This window comes from Grosmannia clavigera (assembly GCF_000143105.1).
Source record: "Grosmannia clavigera kw1407 unplaced genomic scaffold GCSC_173, whole genome shotgun sequence".
Taxonomy (NCBI): Eukaryota; Fungi; Ascomycota; class Sordariomycetes; order Ophiostomatales; family Ophiostomataceae; genus Leptographium; species Leptographium clavigerum.
In genome coordinates this window covers 396,266-410,195 of record NW_014040765.1, presented here as the reverse complement: position 1 = coordinate 410,195, position 13,930 = coordinate 396,266, and the positions used below count along the sequence as shown (strand labels likewise).

General features: G+C 60.8%; 6 protein-coding genes across 6 annotated transcripts; 4 read left to right on the top strand and 2 right to left on the bottom strand.

Moving 5' to 3' along the window:
• Positions 1-1,030: 1,030 nt before the first annotated feature.
• CMQ_7374 (rnapii degradation factor) lies at positions 1,031-4,184 on the top strand (the record flags this gene model as incomplete). The annotated part of the gene is made up of 3 exons (XM_014314379.1): positions 1,031-1,358; positions 1,484-2,797; positions 2,878-4,184. 3 exons carry the CDS (start codon positions 1,031-1,033, stop codon positions 4,182-4,184), a joined length of 2,949 nt encoding a protein of 982 aa, XP_014169854.1.
• A 946-nt stretch (positions 4,185-5,130) lies between these two features.
• On the top strand, positions 5,131-6,852 carry CMQ_7048 (uncharacterized protein; the record flags this gene model as incomplete). Its single annotated transcript, XM_014314053.1, has 4 exons — positions 5,131-5,194; positions 5,259-5,304; positions 5,380-6,598; positions 6,661-6,852. The coding sequence occupies 4 exons, from the start codon at positions 5,131-5,133 to the stop codon at positions 6,850-6,852; spliced, it is 1,521 nt and encodes a 506-aa protein (XP_014169528.1).
• A 133-nt stretch (positions 6,853-6,985) lies between these two features.
• Positions 6,986-7,790, bottom strand: CMQ_7189 (dolichol-phosphate mannosyltransferase; the record flags this gene model as incomplete). Its single annotated transcript, XM_014314194.1, has 2 exons — positions 6,986-7,604; positions 7,681-7,790. The coding sequence occupies 2 exons, from the start codon at positions 7,788-7,790 to the stop codon at positions 6,986-6,988; spliced, it is 729 nt and encodes a 242-aa protein (XP_014169669.1).
• Positions 7,791-8,356: 566 nt separating this feature from the next.
• On the top strand, positions 8,357-10,761 carry CMQ_7671 (endothelin-converting enzyme; the record flags this gene model as incomplete). The annotated part of the gene is made up of 2 exons (XM_014314676.1): positions 8,357-8,579; positions 8,645-10,761. The coding sequence occupies 2 exons, from the start codon at positions 8,357-8,359 to the stop codon at positions 10,759-10,761; spliced, it is 2,340 nt and encodes a 779-aa protein (XP_014170151.1).
• Positions 10,762-11,086: 325 nt separating this feature from the next.
• CMQ_7722 (phosphogluconate dehydrogenase) lies at positions 11,087-12,433 on the bottom strand (the record flags this gene model as incomplete). Its single annotated transcript, XM_014314727.1, has 2 exons — positions 11,087-11,863; positions 11,927-12,433. The coding sequence occupies 2 exons, from the start codon at positions 12,431-12,433 to the stop codon at positions 11,087-11,089; spliced, it is 1,284 nt and encodes a 427-aa protein (XP_014170202.1).
• A 503-nt stretch (positions 12,434-12,936) lies between these two features.
• On the top strand, positions 12,937-13,803 carry CMQ_7581 (fructose-bisphosphate aldolase; the record flags this gene model as incomplete). Its single annotated transcript, XM_014314586.1, has 1 exon — positions 12,937-13,803. The coding sequence occupies one exon, from the start codon at positions 12,937-12,939 to the stop codon at positions 13,801-13,803; it is 867 nt and encodes a 288-aa protein (XP_014170061.1).
• Positions 13,804-13,930: the final 127 nt, after the last annotated feature.

The window sequence follows — 13,930 nt, the reverse complement described above, 5'->3', positions numbered from 1 at the left end:
CTAGTGGGTCGGCTGCCCATCTTCTTCTTGTAGCGGCCAGCCATTTTCTACTTGCGCAGTACTTCGTATCTGCCGGCCAATAGCCATTGGGACAGGACGGGATGGCAACACTCTGCATTTCATCCCTTGGCTACTGTGTGGACAGCTGGCCACAGGCCCGGCCAGTGACAAAGAAGCAAGTGCTGTAAAAGCTATGACAGATGTCCATGTGAGGCACCGTGGAAAAGCTAATCTGAAGACTGAGTCCGTCCGGGCTTAAACGATCACCTGGGCCGTCATCACGATCTGGCGTGCATTCCGGACGAGAGAACGGAGGTGGCTGTCAGCTGACTAGCCCCCCCTGTACATTATGTCCCAGCTACATGACGCGCAAAGTACTCCGTACGAGCACTGCAGCTTGCCCTCTGGCCAACGTTAGGTACACCGCTAGAGCCAAGTGCTAATAGCGCTACCCCATCTAGCCTGCAGCGCTACCCTAAACAGGGATGCACACGCAGCTCCCAGCCAGGTAGCGAGTACATCAGGGCTTTCAGGGAAGGTACTGCCCTTGGAGGCTGTTGCCCCAGTTTTGCGCAGTGCCCTCCTCCCTCTGAAAAGCGGAAAAAATAAAACACAGGATTACTGTGTCGAACTTTTCCAGCCTCCCGCTGCCTTCTCATAAACCTCATTACGCACACAACACGCATCACCACGCTTCTCCGCAACCGTCGATCCATCCGCCGCACCATCGCCGTTTTGTCCCCAACAGCACGCTCGTGTCTTTCTGCCTTTGCGGGCTTGCTCTCCCGTTGCATTGCCTCCTCCTGGTCTGCTTCGGTTGGTCGCCCTCCCTTTTTCCCAGCTTCTTTTGCGCCTTCTCTGCACCCAAACCGAAAGGCAGAAAAGACGAAAAATCTCTTCGCTTCGTCCTACCCCCCCCCCCCCGCCCCCCCCCCTAGGTCTCTTGTTCCGGACCACATCCATCTCCGAGCTGTCCTCATCTACCGGTGGGCTTTAACCTCATCGTCACATCAACAGTTATTTTACAGAAATGTCCACCGAGCCACAGACTCGCCCGACGCCCTCCCGTGGCGGTCGGGGTGCCAGCCGAGGTGGCAGAGGAGGTTTTGGCAGTCGGGGAAGCACGCGTAACCGAGACCGGCCAGCAGGCGCGACAAACGGCGACGCACCCCTCAAGCACGATGACAGCCTGGCCGGCATCGAGGACGAAGGCGAGATTGGGCAACTGAAGAAGCTCTATGGAGCTAAGACGTCCTTGATCAAGGAAATGTTCACCGATTGGTCCGAGGTCGACATCCTGTTTGCCCTCCGCGAGACTGACGGAGACGAGAATCTGACGGTCACCCGAATTGCTGAAGGTCCGTATTCTCGCAACTCTCATCATGCTCTCCCCCTCCCTTCTTGCCACCCGCATCTCCACACGAGCTCTCTGGCAGAGCTCACCCCCCCTCTTAGCCCTTTCTGACAAAACTGCACATCACAGGCACCATCTCGCAATGGGACGAGGTCTCCAAACCTAAGAAGGAACGTGCGAAGCCGAAGCCCTCAGCTGCAGGCGAATCAGCTCCCGGCAGCAACTCCAGGACTGGCAGGACCACTGGGGCAGCCGAACGCACTCGTGGACGGGCCAGGACAGTCGAGAGAGGCGGCCGTACTCCACGTGGCCGCTCGGCTCAGCCTACAAACGGAACCCGCCCCGAGAAAACCCAGCTCTCCGTACCGACGGAAGAATCGCGGGCCTGGGAAAGCAATCCCGAATCCAACGATGACAGCGTCCCCCCTAATACCACGCCGGCCCTTACGACTAATGAACCCGCTTCTACCCCCGCCCCCACCCCCAAGACAACTGCCCCTGAATCAACTACTCCAGCACCGAAGACCTGGGCAAGCATGCTTCGCCAGTCGGCAGCACCGAAACCTGTTGTGAAGCCCAAGGAAACTCCTCCGGTACCGAAACCCGCCCCCGAAACGATTGAAACTCCCCCCTCTCAACCTGCCACCGCCGCCGTCGCTTCAGCGCCCACCGAGGCGGAACCAGAACCAGTAGCCGAACCCGAAGAACCAGCACAGCCAGCCGTAAAGGAGGAAGTGGCCATTCCAGAAGTTGCCGTGCCCGCTGTTGCCATACCGGACGTCGCCGTCGCACCAAGCCAGGACAAGCTCACGGAGAGCAACCTGGAGCGGGTGACCGACACCTCCACCCCCCTCACTACCGACACCATCCGCAGCGAAGCCGCCGACTCATGGGATACTCGCGGCACAGCGTTGGCCGGAACTAGCTCGCCGGCGCCTGCAACCCAGCCAGCAGTCGGATCTCTGCCCAAGAATGCAGGCAGCGGATTTGCCACGTCTGCACTCAAGGCCACTGACCGTGCGGCTGTCCGGACGCCCAGCTACTCCCGCCGGGTGCTCGACCAGGAGGAGGCTGTGCGCATGCCAGTCAACCGCGAGGTCGACCGTGCCACTGTGCAGTTTGGCGCTCTCAACTTTAGCGGCGGCGACGACGATATCGACGGCGACCGCGAGGAGCCGGAGACACGTGCCCAGCCTCCCGACGACTCTCCTACCGCACACCCCCGTGCTGCCCTCCCGCCAGCTATTGCGCCTTCGGCTGTTTCAGACACATTCGCCGCACAGCGGCCAGCTGCCCCGGCGGCCACTGCTTCCGTCCTGCCGCCCACAGGGCCAGCAGGTAGCCACACTGTCAACGTCCTGCATGCTGGAGAGCTTCAGACTAACACGTTATCAGCAGCCGTCCCTTCTGTTCCCCAGCAGGCCGCTCCGTCTGCCGCCCAAGGTAAGCTCCAGAAAGCGTTGACAGCTTCACAGCCGCCAAGGCGGTCTTTTGCTGCCCCAACTGACCCACATACTCTGCAGCCCAATCGGTGCCGGCAGCACAGCCGTATGGCCGCTTCGCTCAGGAGACGGCATTTGCCCAGAAGCCGTTCGACGCCTACGGCCAGCCAGCAGCCACCCCCCCATTCGACAGCTTCCAGAACGTGCCCGCTTCGTCTCAGCCGCAGGCGCAGGCCCAGCAGGCCCAGGCCGCTTACAGCTCAGCCCCTGGCGACTACTCGCAGTACTACACCTCTGCTGATGCGCAGAGCCGGGTGCCGTTCAACTACTACAACCAGGCCTATGGCCAACATGCTGCTCAGGGACACCAGGATGCTCTCCAGAACCAGCGCCCTTATGGCGGATACCCGCTGAATGACTCTCTCAACCAGTACCCCCAGAGCAACGCGTCCCGATTCGGTGCTGCTGCCGCAGGCGCAGCGGCCCCGGTGGTTGCAGATGCTCAGAACAGCGGATCGACCACGCCCAACCCCCCTGCTCCTGGCCAGCCCCAACAGGCGCAGCAGCCTGGCGCGGTCCAGAATGGTCAAGCCCAGTCTCAACAGCAGCCTCAGGCCAGCCAGTACCCGTACAACCACCCGTACTTCACCAGCCCGTACTACAACCAGTACATGAACCAGATGAACCAATACGGAAGCTTCGCACAGGGCAACTTTGGGCCGTACGGCAAGGGATACGGCAACCACCACCCCGGCTACGGCGTGACGCCGACGCCGTATGAGCACAACATCTCGCAGGCGTCGACGTTTGCAGCCGGTTCGTCTCTGCACCGCGGTGCCGAGACCAATTCTCTGGCAACCGGGCTGGGCGAGTACGGCCGCGTCGGCTCTGGCCAGCCGTCGAGTTACGGCAGTGGCCATGACGGCAGCTTTGGCCGTGCAGGCGCTGCGGCATACCAGGCGCAGGCGGGCCAGGGATTCGGAGCGCCGCCTTCGCAGGCAAGCGCACAGCAAGCCGGTGCGGATGATCTGAAGCCGTACGGCGACCCCAAGGGTGCTACTGGGCCGAGCCCGTCGCTCGGCGGGGCGCGTCCAGGGTCAGCCACCAACACGCAGGCATCGCAGCCGGGGCTACCGCCGCCGCAGTCTAGCCAGCAGGGTATCAGCAGCTACGGTGGCTACCCGACTCACCTGCAGGGCCACAGCGGTCTCCACGGCAACCAGTCGGTGGCTGGCGGCGGCTATGGCATGAGTGCCGGAGCCAACCAGAGCCACACGAACAACCCGTACGGCGGCTACGGCGGCCACGGTGGCCACGGCCAGGGTTTCGCTGCGAACAGCTACTATGCGAACCAGCAGCAGCGCGGGTGGGGTGGCAACTACCACTAGAGCTAGGCTCGTCTTTTATGTGGCGCACATATGATCTAGTTGTGGCCAATCTTTCAGGCCTAAGTGCTGGTAACGATGTTTTCCCGCTCAGCTTTCGTTGTATCTGATGGGGCGGTTATTGTTCATTGAAAACAAGTGTCTCGTTCATCTTGCCCAGGAAACTTGTGACTGTACGATGTTTGCCGTCTGTTTTTTTGTCGCTATACTCGGGATACGTTTACGTTTCGGCGGGAATGAGGTTATTGTTTATGCTTTTACTCTCTTTTGTTGTGTGTGGTCTCGTGTATGCTTGTCTTCTTTTGGTCCCAAAGGTCCGGGTGGGTAAAAGTTGGGGGAAACGAGGACAATATATCATTGCCGTGTTCTGCGGAACGGGAGAAAGATGACGGAACTTTCAGCAGAATGAGAACGCCTTTTTCGTTGCTCCGTGCTCCGTGGACTGTTCTGAAACCTGTGAAACGTTTGTGCCATGAGACATGATGGCGATGATTGGAAGCACGGAAGCGATGGCGTAGGCTGACTGGCGCGAGGAACAACAAGGGGAGACTGCTTGTGCACCGGAGAAGGGGCTGGATTGCATGTTTGGTATAAGCGAGACGAGGAATTCGGAGAGTGATCAGTGACCTCGATGGCAGATGTGACGCTATGCAATATTGGCACTAGTAGTACAAAGCATTCGTACTTGGGATAGTGAAAGTTAGATACTGTCCTGCAACCCGGAATCGGAGCAATAGTACGGAGTATACACAGGACAATTTGAAAGACTGACGAGAACAAAGCCGGCTGAGAGCGGGGACTCCAACAGAATGTACGCCTAAGCGCATACACCTGCATATGTGCATACTGTGAGTAGTTAGGCGGGCTATGGACAAAACGGGGCGGCTACGGCATCATCGTCCGAAACAAGCAGCATCCAACGTCGCTGCCACAGCAGGCCCAGTGCAGAATGGACAAGCCAGCGCAGTCGGTTCCGATCCGGGGCCATGCGAGGAACAAGTCGTCGACCGTGGGTGAGCTGCCGTCCCCCTTTTCCAACCGTCACGAGGGGAGTGCCTAACAGGGAGCGATCGACAGCCACGAGGCCCCGGTCGTCGACCAAAGGTCCACTGGACATGGAAGAGTATGACATGCCATTCGGCACGCTGTGATTTGTCCGTCGCTTCCGCTTTGCTTACATCTGTCTGCGCGTATTCAGCAAGAACGTGCCGGTGTCTGTGGCCACGCAGCAGCCAGAGAGAGCGGCTGCTGCTGCATCGTCGCCCGCATCGATGTCGATGTTGTCGCCTTCAAACCGGCGCCAAAGCCGGTCGCCGGCCCTGTCGCCGGGACTGCGGTCACCGCTGCCACACTTGCCGGCCACCCGGTCGGCGATGGGTGGGGCCACGACGGCCGAGGCGCCGCGGCCCAAAGACTTTTCCTTTTTGCTGAAGCCGGCCATCTACCACCCGCTCTCGATGGCGAGCCTGCCGCCGCCGTTTCGCAGCTCACCGCAGCAGCCAGCACCAGACACGCCGCTGGCCGATCTGCTGACGGCCGGCCAGTTCCGGGCTGCCGCCATCGTGGCCGCACAGCAGCTGACGGGCTTGGGAGGCGGCTCCGAAGACGAGAAGGAACGGGCGATCGACCCGACCGACCACGGCCGCATCTTTGGGCTGCTGTACACCCGCCTGGCCTGTCTCGTGCTGATCGACGCCATGCCGCTGGCCGCCCAGGAGGGTCGGGCTCTCGAGGACCTCAACAGCAGCTTCTACTACGACGCGGCCACGGGTGAGCACCTGGTCCCGTGGGAGCTGCGCGTGCTCAACGTCCGGCTGCAGGCGCTCGGTTTTGGCGATCCGCGCCGCGCCATCATGAGCTACTACGACCTCGCCCGCGAGTCTCGTCGCCGTGCCGCTGCCGCGCTCGCCCGCCACGATCACTCGGCCAGCGAGCTGTGGAAGGGCCGGCTGGCCGAGCTCGGGCTCAAGGTCGCCGGCGCCCTCATCGAGATGGACGACATGGCCGGCGCCGCGGCTCACCTGACCAGCATGGCCGGTGGAGGTGGTCGTGATGGGCCTGAGACGGGCATCGGTCGTGACGATGAGACCGAGGCTGGCTTGATCACCACCCGCGGCCGCCATCCTGTCCCGAATCGCCGTCTCGAGGCCGCTCGTGCCCTCCTATGGCTGCACATCGGCGACGTCGAGGCTGCCCGCGCAGAGATGCATCGTGTCGCCTCTGTCGCCGCTGCTGATCCGTCTGCCGACGACAATGACCTCGGCCCTCGCATCGTCTCGGCCCTCTGCGATATGGCCGATGATGACTACGCTTCGGCTCTGGTCACGTGGCGCGATCTGCACCGAGACGCGCCCGCGGACGAGATGATCGGCGTCAACCTGGCCGTCTGTCTGCTCTACGTCGGCCAAATGCAAGAGGTCAGTCTTTCTCTTTTTTTTCTTTGTTCCCGTCTCTCCTTCCTTTCTCTAACACCCCCCAGGGACGGGCCGTCCTCGAGAGCCTCGTCGATGCCGGCTACTCGTCCCACACGCTGCTCTTCAACCTCTCCACCATGTACGAGCTCTGCAGCGACCGGTCCAAGAGCTTGAAGCAGCAGCTGGCCCAGCGCATGGCCGACAGGACCCCGTCCACCGACGGCTGGGAACGGGTCAATGCTGATTTCAAGCTGTGAGGTGGATGTGCATTGCATTACGGGGTGCATGGAATCGATAATACGGAGTAACGTCTCGTCTGCCTGCTTTGTGCGCAAAATCACTTGTCGTATTACTGCTCAACGCCCTAGTATCATACATGTGCCCGTTCGCTCACACCTTGAGCCAGAGGCTGCCGACGCCGAGAACGTACTCGGCGATCTCGCCGACGCCCATCTTGGAGTTTCCGTAGACGCGATCGACAAAGGTGATGGGCACCTCAGCGATGGTGTAGCCGAGGGCCTTTGCGGTGACGGCGAGGGCCATCTGCATGCTGAAGCCGCGCACGTCGGTGCTCTCAAACAGCTTCTCCAGCACGGCCCGCTTGTACAGCCGAAAAGAGCCGGTCAGGTCGGAGACGCCCGGCCGGAGCACCGTGTCGGCAAAGATGTTGGCGCCCTTGCTGGTGAGCTTGCGCTTGAGGTCCCAGCCGTAGACGCCGCCGCCGGGGGCGTAGCGCGTGCCGGTGACGATGTCGTAGTCGCCCGCCTTTTGCTTGGCAATCATCTGCGGGATGAACTTGGGGTGGTGCGAAAAGTCCGCGTCCATGATGATGATAAAGTTGCCGGTCGCAAACTGCAGCCCGTGCACGTACGCTGTGCCGAGCCCGAGCTTGCCGGTGCGCGTCTGGAGGATGATATGCGGCGCATACGCCTTGACCAGCTGCTTGGCCACCTCCTCCGTGCCGTCGGGCGAGCCGTCGTCGACGATGATGAGCTCCCAGTCCAGCTTGCTGTGCGGGTTAGCAGCGCGTACGGCGTATTGTCCTTGTTCCTGTCTCCGCCCCATTCGCCCCTCTCCCCACCTACCTCTCGGTGAACATCCGGTTCAGCAGCCAGGTGATGATCGGCAGGTTCTGCCGCTCGTTGAACGTTGGCAGGATAACCGAGTATCTGTCCTTTTTCGCTACAGTCGCCATTGTGTGAAGAGGTGACAAATGCTCGGGAACGGCGCGCTTTGGCAATGGTAAAAACGGCGGGTGAAATGAAATTGGCAAAGGAACGTGGAGAGTCGTAGACGCAGAGCTGGAGGGAAAACTGGTAGATGGGTCGGGTGTCGACAAGGTCGTCGCCAGAGGCAAAGCTCCTTTTTCTCGGCGTCGCGCGTTGTGACGACAGGGTGGCTGCTTCGCGCGTTATCGGTTATCAGGATTGATGACTAAGCAGTGACATCTGGCCCCTGACCTGGACCGGAAATGCAGGTCCAGCTTGGGTGACGGTCACCCAGGATCAGGTGCTAATAAACACGAGCCAGCTGATCGGCTGTGGGGTACTAGCTGCCGCCTTGTTAGTCATCGTCAGCAGCTGTTTGTAAATAAAAGACTAAGACCTGCGTCATCTCACAGCTAGGCAACTCCCTCTTCTGCCGTCCATTCCTTTTGAACTGGCCACTCTTTCATCGTCGTGCTTTCTACAACCGAAAATTATACATTTTGGCTGAGAGCTTCGACTTTCATTTTGCAGCCTTCTCAGCCGACTACTCCCGATGGCGTCCTCTTCTGGAGCGGACGCGGGAGGTCCCTCGAGGCAAAACGATGGCACCGAGACCTCGCCGCTGCTCGGCCACCCCGATGAGGCAGCTGTGCCGGAGACGGGAGCAGCCCAGAAGCTGAACCAGACGTACGACATTTTGAAGAAGTATCTGTCGGCCATTGGCATCTTCCGGATTCTGGCGGTGTTTCTGATTGTAGGCGTTGTTCTCACTGCCGGTAAGGATGCAATGCTCTCTGTCGGCCAGCCATTCCTGGGACCGTTATACTGATGCGTGAGACAGCTCTCTGGCCACGGACAATCCCCGGCTCAGGCGTGGCACTTTGCCTGACGCCGGCCTGCATCCACGCTGCATCGGAATACCTACAGAACCTGTCGCCCAACTACACGAACATCGATCCCTGCACCGATTTTGAAGAGTTTGTCTGCGGCGGGTGGCACGAGAGCCACGATATGCGAGCAGACCAGGGCATGATTGATGCACTCGGACTCATCGACGACAGGGTGACGTCGACGATCAGACACATACTGGAGGGCGACTACCCTGGATCGTCGAGCCACTCGGCTTTTTCGCCGTTGAATCTGGCTGCGTCGACCAGGTCGGCCGACGAGCAGAACTTTGACGCGATGAAGGAAGCTTACGACGCATGCATGGACACGGAAGCCATTGCCAAGGTTGGGATCTCTCCGATTCTGAAGCTGATCGACGACGTTGCGGCGACGTTCAGCAGCGATGGAGACTACTCCGGAGCGATGCTGTATCTGCAAAAGGTGGGCGTCGGTGCGTTCTTTAATTTTGGAGTCAGCGAGGACGAAAAGGAGCCAGAGACGCAGACAATCAGCGTGAGCCCGATGGTGAGCGTGGGGCTACCATCCAAGTCGCACTTTAAGGACAAGCAAATTGTGGCCAAGTACCAGGAGGCTATGGCCAAGGTACTGGGCGCGCTCAATCCCAAGGTGGCGACGATCGGAGCAGGAACAGAGGCGGCTGCGGCGCTGGTTAAGCTCGAGTCCCGGCTGGTAGCGGCAGCACCGGAGCCTCAGGACATGTTCGACGTGACAAAGACGTACAACATGATGTCGGTGGGGGCAACGGCCAAGCTGGTGCCACAGTTTGGGCTCAAGGGCATGCTGAAGGCGCTCGTGCCGAAGGACTACGCTCTCAACACGACGATCACGGCGTTTCCCGACATTCTGGCCAACGTGTCGAGGATTGTGGCGGACACGCCAGCCGAGGTGGTGCACAACTTCTTCTACTGGCGACTGATCACGTCGTTTAGCGGAGCGGTGTTGGGGCCGGAGATCCAGCCGCTGCTGCAGTTCCAGAACGTGCTGCAAGGCAAGGACGCGAACGCGGAGCCGGAGCGGTGGCGGACGTGCGTCCGGAGCGTGGGCAGCTCGGTGGGCTGGGTGCTCAGCCGGTTCTACGTGGAGGTGGCGTTCTCGGCAGCAGCCAAGGAGTTTGGCAACCAGATCATCTCGGACATCAAGGCAGCGTACCTGCGCAACTTTGCTGGGCTCTCATGGATGGACGACGAGGTTAAGACGGTGGCGGCCGAAAAGGTGCACAACATCGACCAGAAGGTGGGCTACCCAAGCGCGTCACCAAACATCATGGACGCGGCGGAGCTGCAGGCATACTACGCGACGCTGAAGATCAGCGGGTCGCACTTTGGCAACGTGGTGTCGGCGCGGCGGTTTGACGGGCGGGAGGAGTGGTCGGCGCTAGGCCGGGCGACGGACATGCAGCGATGGGGGATGACGGCGGCGACGGTGAACGCGTACTACAACCCACCGCACAATGAGATTGTGTTCCCGGCGGCGATCATGCAGTTTCCGCTGTTCGGGGTGGACCTGCCGAGTTACGTGAGCTACGGGGCGTTTGGAGCGGTGGCAGGTCACGAGCTCTCGCACGCATTTGACAACAACGGGCGGCACTACGACCTGCACGGGCGGTACAGCAACTGGTGGACGAACGGGACGATTGCAGCATTCCAGGCGCGGGCGCAGTGTCTGGTGGAGGAGTTTAGCAACTTCACGGTCGAGGGCAAGGACGGACCGGTGCACATCAACGGCGAGCAGACGCTGGGCGAGAACATTGCGGACTCGGGCGGGCTGACGGCGGCGTGGTCGGCGTGGCATGCGCGGCGGAGCACGACCAAGGCCGGTCTAGAGCTCTCGCTGCCGGGACTGGAGCACTTTACGCACGAGCAGCTGTTTTACGTGTCGTTTGGCAATGCGTGGTGCAGCAAGTGGCGGCCGGCTATGCTGACCAACCGGGTGGTGACAGACGAGCACTCGCCGGATGCCGTGCGGATCAAGGGCACCGTGGCCAACTCGCGGGGTTTCCGGGAGGCGTTTCAGTGTCCGGTGAAGGAGCCGACGTGTGAGTTATGGTAGGGGGGATAAGAAGGTAGATAATGGGTCAGAGGGGTAAATAATCAGTTGTTTATACAGAATGTTCTATAAGAAGTCTTAGCCAGAGATGATATAATAGATGTAGATGTTTTTAATGTTGTTTAGGCGAAGGTGAGGACTGTATATTCGGGGTGTACGAGTACGACGTATTCCGTACGGATGGAGTTGTTTTTGTTATGACGGAGTACGAAGTAAGTAAGATACGAAGTACGGAGTATTACGGAGTAGTATGGAGTATTGTGGGACAAGACCCACTATTTTCGCACGTGCTCTTATTGACCTATAATCTACGGAGTACAACAGGTCATCAGTCCATCTGCCACACTCTGACAACCGCTCCGGCCGGGACGACAGAGCAGCTGGTGCCGATCTGGCGACGGGCGAGAGCGAGGATATTGAGAGCCTGGGTGCCCAGACGGACGGGCAGCTTAAGCAGCTGGGCGGCGTGGACGGCAGCGGCGAGGCCGCGGAAGACAGAGTCGAGGGTGTCGATGTCGGGAGTAAGCGCATCGAGCGGAGTGCGGCGGATGGCGGAGATGATGGCTGGGCCATGGGCAGTGAGCATGGCGCTTCCGCCAGCGGCGTCACAGCAGAGGGCGAGGACGGCGTCGAGGTCGAGGCCGAGGTGAGCAGCCAAAGCAAGCGACTCGGCAGCGGCGACGAGATGGATGCCCTTGAGGAGGGAGACGACGAGATGGGAGGGGACGATGGTTTCGACAGCAGCAATGGCTTCTTCGGCCGAGACGGCACCAGGCGACGGATCGGCCGAATAGAGACGGAGCAGGCCGGAATCGTCGTCACGGCCCCAACCGCGAGCGACCGCATCCAGATACGAGCTCTCGGCCACGCTGGTCAGGAGGGCCGGAAAGTCGACCCGTCGGGCCTCGCTCGTGATGATGGCCGTATCCTTGACGATGATGTCGAGCGCGCTGGCTACGGGCTGGAAGCCGACCAGCATGCGCGGTCCGCGGTTGGCGAGCATCCAGGAGGCGCCAGCGGATGCGTCGAGGCCGTCCAGCAGCGTCTGGTCGAGCGGGACGGCTAGCCCGACGGCCAGCCCGACGGCCTCGCTGGCTGCCAGGATCTAGTTAGCCGACAGCACCTAGTAAGCCATCTTAGTGTTGCTGCCAGCGCCGATGCCGTCGACCAAGTAGAGGCAGTCGTCGTGAGCGAGGGTCTGCAGAACAGCGAGACCGGGAGCCGCTGCGGACGGATCGGTCGTGTGTGCACCCATAATCGTCAGCGTCCCCTCGGCTGCTCGGACGGCCCCCCCGGAGACCGGCGCGTCGTATAGCACCACGTCCGGACGGCAGCTTTGGAGCTGTCGCGCCAGCGCCTGGATGTAGCCGCACGGCACCGTCGAGCACACCAGCACGGTCGCCTGTCGGGGCAGTGCCGGCATCGCTGCGTCCGGGCCATCCACGAGCACTGCTTGCACCTGTGCTGCCGTCGCGACCATGCAGACGCACACGGCACAGCCGGCTACCGCAGCTGCTGGGGTCGCGGCCGTCTTGCCACCGGCAGCGGCAAAGCGGGCCAGCGTGGGCGGACAGGCATCAAAGCCGGTGACGGAATAGCCGTGACGCAACAGGTTCGTGGCCATGCCGAAACCCATGGCGCCGAGGCCGATGAAGGCAACGTCGGAGAGAGACATTGTGGGGGATGGAGGGGGGGGAGGGAGGAGAAGTGATACCGGAGGAACAGACAGGAACCAAGTGACAGTTGAAAGACGAATAAGATCAAAGAGAAGATCAATAATGACGGCCAAGTATGATTTCCCACCAACAGCACCCATTTAATCGACCTCCCACACAAAGTACATATCCGGTGCGTGATGCAAGGACAGTGCGAACACGGTGTATACGCGTACTGTCCAATCGGATGCTGTCACATCACGTGGAGACACGGCACAGCGTCCTTTTGCATGATCTTCACACGAGTCTCATACGAGCGGTTAAGACGGAAAAGCGGATGACGGAAGCGAGAGCCGAGGTCGGTATGGTGTTGTTGCGAGCTTCCGGTTGGCTTATATCGCCGATGCAGAATGCGACTAGAGCTGTTCGGACTGTCTGAAGACGGCTGCTAAATTAACTGTCTGCTCGAACAAACTGTCAGCCACCTTCACACCTCACACCTTTAACTCCACCTTCACCCACCATGACTCGTCCTCCGTTGGAACAGAACCGGTCGATGGCGATCCTCAACGCCGCGCGGGCGGGCGGTTACGCCGTGGCCGGCATGTGCTGCTACAACATCGAGTCGGTGATGGCGACAGTGCGGGCGGCCGAAGCGACGCGATCACCGGCCATGGTGTTGCTGTTTCCGTGGGCGATCGAGTATGCGGGCGAGGCGTTGGTGCGAGCTGCCGCGACGGCGGCCCACGGTGCCTCAGTGCCGATCGCGCTGCACCTAGACCACGCGCAGACGCCGGAGCTGGTCCGCCGGGCGGCCGACATCCCGGACGGCTTCGACAGCATCATGTGCGATATGAGCCACTACGATCGCGACGAGAACCTGTCGAAGACGCACGAGCTGGTCGCCTACTGTCATGCGCGCGGCATCGCTGCTGAGGCCGAGCCCGGCCGCATCGAGGGCGGCGAGGACGGCGTGGCCGAGACGGCCGATCTCGAGGCTGTTCTCACGACGCCTGAGCAGGCTGAAGAGTTTGTCGCGACCGGCATCGAGATGCTCGCGCCTGCTTTTGGCAACGTCCACGGCGAATACGGCCCGCGCGGCATCCGCCTCGAGCTCGACCGTCTCGAGGCTGTCTATCGCGCCGTCGGCGATCGCGTTCGCCTCGTCCTCCACGGCGCGGACCCCTTCACACCCGACATCTTCGCCGCCTGCATCGCCCGCGGCGTCGCTCGCGTCAACATCAACAAGGGCATGAACCGCCACTATGCCGACGTCCAGCATGAGATGCACGGCCGCCTCCTCACCTCCGTCATCGAGGCTGGCACCCGCCGCATGCAGGACGCTATCGAACAGTATATGCACTGGTTCGGAAGCGCGGGGAAGGCGTAGGTGGTTGCCGATGAAGAACTACAGAACGGGATAGAAGGGAATACAATATGCTTAGTCATCCCATAGTCTTTGGTGCAAGTTCCAACGAGTGCAACAAAAGCAGCTTCCACGCCGACATGATTTTTTC